Here is a 5,172-nt window from a genome sequence, read left to right on the forward strand (position 1 = left end):
TTTGGGGGGGAGTGCGCCATCAGCTTTGGGGGGGATGGGCACCCCTGAACATGAATAATTAAATACTTTCTTCTGGGACTTAGGCCCTTATTCTTCCATATCGCCCACTTCACCTTAAAACATATTCTGATGAAAATTACTGTGTAATCAGTAAGCATATAATCAAAATTCTAGTAATTTGCTTAAGACTTCTGTAAAATGGAATATCTTCGGGAACAAATTGCATTTGAAATGAGTTATTGCATTGGCATGATTTTATAGTAATCACAACGTCCACTATGTTACTGACCAGATAATTATATAACTGATACCTGTAATATGAATCAGCGCAGCATTAAACGTAGTCTATGCCATTGGATAAAACCAGAGTTAGTCAATAAGGTTTGCATATTGAAACATGAAGTTAGACATCGTATAGTTACAGCAATGCCAAAACGATTATGGTATATACAAAGGCTATATTTAAAGAGATAAGAGATATAATTATAAAGGAATATTAAAGAAGATATATGTATTTGCGGAAGTTTTAAATAATGTGTTTAGTATAGGGTAGAATTTATATTTAATGTATGTTTGCCTTTGTTGAATTTATGAGTTCTGGATAATGCTGACTGTATAAAGAATAACTTCAGTGTTGTAATAAGATAAACTCTGACCATGGGTAATGCTTACGCGAAGATTCTGTAGCTAATTAATTTCAGTGACAGGAACCAACCCATTTTAAGGTGTCATGACGAAGAAAGTTGTCATGAGTGGCATGCCCAATATTAACTACTTGAACTCCTATTTATAATCTGTTCCTTATGAAGATAAATATACTTTCAAGCATATCAATCTGATTCAATACAGTGGAATCCGAAGATAGAAACACTTATATACACACATAAATTCCTTAATTTATGTACAATTATATCAATGTGGAGTCAACCTCTGCATTATTATGTGTACTAGTTAATTTGCAGATATTCTATAAACAAGCTACTTCAGAACAGTATTATTATTTGTTTGTATTCAAATTAATTGGTATCTATTTAAATTATGTTATTGAAAATCCGAAATTTACTTGAAGAGATTTCATACATTCACTCAGTGAGTCACGGTTTCTTTTTCATCTCGCACCGTGCAATGTGAGCAAATAAATCTTCATGGTTTCACTTACTTCCAAAATCAAGAATCTGGATCTAAATCGGATTTCCAAGTTTTGCATAAACGTGGTGGCGACTCAGTAATTTTAGGGCTAAACATAATTCAGTGGTCTGAGGTTACCTATCGGTTGACAACGAAGGCAACCGTGTAGTAATATAAATAAAAAGTCAGATATGCCAAAATATGGAGCGGTGCAGAGCATAACACTGGGGTAATGCCGAACACCCAAATTTACGTCCAAGGAAGCTTGTTAGAAAACAGACGATTTTGCTGCACGCCAGTAAAGAGATCTGGAAAAGTGTACCATGAATTTGGTGACAGTCAGTTAAGTGGATTGCCAGGAAGAAGACTGTTGTTTTTGCCGATTCACTTATAACGTTGAATCAACAATCTGATCAAGGTAACTTTGCTTTTATCTTATCTATATTGTTATAGATAAGGCTATATATTCCCCTATATTTGAGCATTAGTTCTTTGCAGTAGCCGATTAACGCACAAGCACAGTAGGCACGTGCTTAGGGCGCTAGCGCTGAAAGGACGCCCAATAAAATATTTAAAAAATCTGTTATCGATAAATCAATTTTCGTTTATAAAAATCACTTGAAAGGTTTATTTTATAATTTTAGAATAAAGCACTAATCTTTATTTTTTAAAAGCGCTGTGCAGTTTTGGTGGCAATAAGGCACCGATTTCATTTCCTGAAGCGCCCACCTGTGTACACATAGTATTCGCTTCCTTTCTGTTCCCCAGCACATTAAAATACTTAACAGAGGGCACTGTCAACTTGGACTTTTTAAAGGATTGTAGATGGAGCACAGCACTGGAATATTTGTTTCTAGTACACCCACATAACAAAGAACGAGACAGTGCTATTTAGTTCTATGTTTACGTTGTTATTATGCACACGTTGTGTTGATAATTGAATCAGTATGAGTGGTTTAAGAAAGAAATTATCCGTTCCAGAAAGACTCAAGTTAAACAGAGAGAAGGAGGAAAATGAAAGAGAGCAACTGAAGAAAATTACTAAACTCGAAATGTTTTTTGGTGGCAGAGAAAGGGATAAGACAACAAACATATCAGCACATAATACAGTATCCAACAAGAATCCAACGTGAAGATCAATGACAGTGGCACAGATAAAATTAATGCTTGCAGTTCTGCAATAACTTCAATGACTGAAAAATCCCGAAAGTTCGACTGAGACGGCCAGCAAAAAGAACGACAGTTTGGGCTCACAGGAGAAAGTTACGAACGAAGTAGTGATCACAGATTTTGAGAGTAGGCATACCGATACCCATTTTGCAGCTCACTCTACTACTACGGAAAGGAAGGTAAGAAAATTGGATAATTGATGACTACACAAGACTCTTTCATGTAACTAACGTCATTTAGCAGAAGAAGGAATGTTATTTGTCTTCCCACCCAGAAGGTTTGGTGTTAAACAAAGGTATTTACCAAAATCAGTTTTTAAGCAAGTACTTAAAAATGGGGAAGTTAGAGGATGGCCAGCTTATTCTCCTTCCGAAGGCATCATTTACTGTGGTCCATGCAGACTATTTAGACCTACTCCAAACAGACAGTTTTCATCTGAAAGCTTTTGCGATTGGCAAAATGTTCCACGCCGTGTTGTTGAGCATGAAAATTTTTCTAGTCACTGGGCAGCAATGTCAGCGTTCTTCCTCTATACCGATATGAGAAGTAGGGTAGACAAACAACTCATTCTGCACGCGAAAACTGAACCAGAGTACTGGAAAAATGTTTTAAGAAGAGTGATTACAGTTGTGAAATTTCTGGCATCCAGAGCTTTGCCATTTCGTGGACATGAGGAGACATTCGGACCATCACATAATGGAAATTACCTGAGGGTTTTAAAGGTCATAGCAGAATTCGACCTTTTCTTAACTTATCATAAAACTCGGTTTGGTAATGCTGAGAGAGGAATTCCTTCTTATTTGATCTCGACCATATACGATAAATTCATCCAACTTTTAGAAGACAAATTAACTGAAGAAATTGTGAAAGAGTTGAAAGAAGCCAAGTATTACTCCATCATTGTTAATTCCACATTTGATATTGCACACATAGATGAGCTCACTTTCGTAATTCGCTATGTTCTTCCAAATGGTGATACAACAGAAAGGTTTATTAGGTTTACTGAGCACCCAGGACACAAATCTGAGAAGTTAACACAAATCGTGCTGACAAAAATTTTAAATCGTAAACTTGATATAAAACACTGTAGGGTTCAAAGCTACGATAATGCTAACAACATGTTAGGAGCTTACACTGAATTACAAACAAGAATTAAAGATGTTAGTCCTTTGGCAGAATACATACCCTGTTTTGTGCACTCCCTAAATCTTGTAGGAACTTGTGCTGCTGAGTCTTGTCATGACGCTATTTCGTTTTTTGGTTTACTGCAGAACCTATATAACTTTTTCTCAGCCTCAGACAGGCTGGCAATTCTACTAAAACATTTAAAGCCAGGATCAACTGCTCTGAAACACTTATCAGCAACTCGTTGGTCAGCAAGGGCAGATTCGTGGAAAGCACTTTCCACAAGCTACTGTGAAATTTGTGTAGCACTGAAGCAAATTGCAAGTGACAGCAATGAAAAACTACAAACTCGTAGTGATGCTGATGATTACAGGCGAAAACTACCACAGTTAGAGTTGGCATTGATGTGTAGTATCTGGGCAAAGATCGTGCAGCGATTCAATGGAGGCAATACAAAACTACAAGCAACAGATATTGATGTGAGTGAAGCAACAGAAGTAATTGTAGGATTGGAAGCATATTTGCAAATTGTTCGTACGGAGTTCGATGCAAACGAAGGGGAAGCAAAGAACATAAGTGGGTGTCAGGAATATCTGCATGACAAAGGACGGAAGAAAAGTAGGAAAACTGTTCCCGATGAAACAAAAGAGGGAGAACACATGTTTACAGGAAGAAAACGATTTTGTATGGAGACATTTAACTCAATTGTGGATTCCCTCATTTCTGAATTGTGCAGAAGGAAAAAGGCATACAACATGATGAATGAAAAACTTATAATTTCCTCGCAAAACTGGGTAGTGTGGAGTATGAAACCCTCCGAGCAAAAGCGAATGCATTGGTTCTCCATTACAAAGATGACTTAAATGACAGTTTTTCGAATGAATGTATTCATTTCAAAGGTCACGTGAAAGCATGTGGTGTAGCCATCAAAACCGCATGTGAAATGTTGGAGTGCATTCGGATAATGAAACTCGAATTCATCTTTCCCAATATAGAATTTGCCTACGAATATTTGTCTGTGCCCACTTTGAACTATTCAGAGCAAAGATCTTTTTTCTGTGTTAAAACGTAAGATTCATTTACGGTCCAGAATGCACAATAAAAAGTTTTGAAAGCAAACTTTGAAAAATAGATTTTGAACCAGTTGTTAGTTTATTTGTAGACTCTAAAACCAGGAATAAGTGTTTTACTCTGTAACAAATGTCGTACTATTTCCATTAACTGCTGATGTTTCAAGATAAAAAGATAGTGTTACCGCCCAAATTATGACATGTAAAGAAGTAGTCTATAACTGCTAAGATTCAAAGCGTCATAAATGTTTGTTTTATGTAATGTGATGAACAGAGTTTTTGAATACTGGTATATCATCATCATCTGTATGGCTACCTTTAAAAAATCTTTTCATTTTTATGAAAGTATTTCATGCATTTTTTTCTGTGTATAATTCACAAGAGTGTTTTACAAATTTATTTAGCTTAGTAACGTCCATTAGTAGTTAGCTAATTTTGTTCAGCCTATTAACCGCATTTGAACATTGGACTAATAAAGAATACTGCCCTTGGGAGCAAAACATTAATGCGTATACCTGTACTTTCTACAATTCCAAATAACGTTTTCATTTTGATGTAACGTTTTCATTTTAATGAATATTTTACTTAATGCACTGTTATTTCTGAATTTGATTCATAAGAGTGTATTTTGTTTAGACTATTATCTATTAGCTGTCATTTGTAATAGTTTCAAAGATAA

General features: G+C 35.7%; 1 protein-coding gene across 1 annotated transcript; it reads left to right on the plus strand.

The window, feature by feature from the left end:
* Positions 1-2,810: 2,810 nt before the first annotated feature.
* LOC145692313 (zinc finger MYM-type protein 1-like) lies at positions 2,811-4,286 on the plus strand. The gene has a single exon (XM_081767611.1). The coding sequence runs from the start codon at positions 2,811-2,813 to the stop codon at positions 4,284-4,286; it is 1,476 nt and encodes a 491-aa protein (XP_081623737.1).
* Positions 4,287-5,172: the final 886 nt, after the last annotated feature.

This window comes from Thermobia domestica, chromosome 8, assembly GCF_964235325.1.
Source record: "Thermobia domestica chromosome 8, izTheDome1.hap1.1, whole genome shotgun sequence".
Lineage (NCBI taxonomy): Eukaryota > Metazoa > Arthropoda > Insecta > Zygentoma > Lepismatidae > Thermobia > Thermobia domestica.

Excerpts from the sequence above, each read along its gene's own strand:
- LOC145692313 (XM_081767611.1), top strand. The coding sequence starts at position 2,811 with ATGTCAGCGTTCTTCCTCTATACCGATATGAGAAGTAGGGTAGACAAA.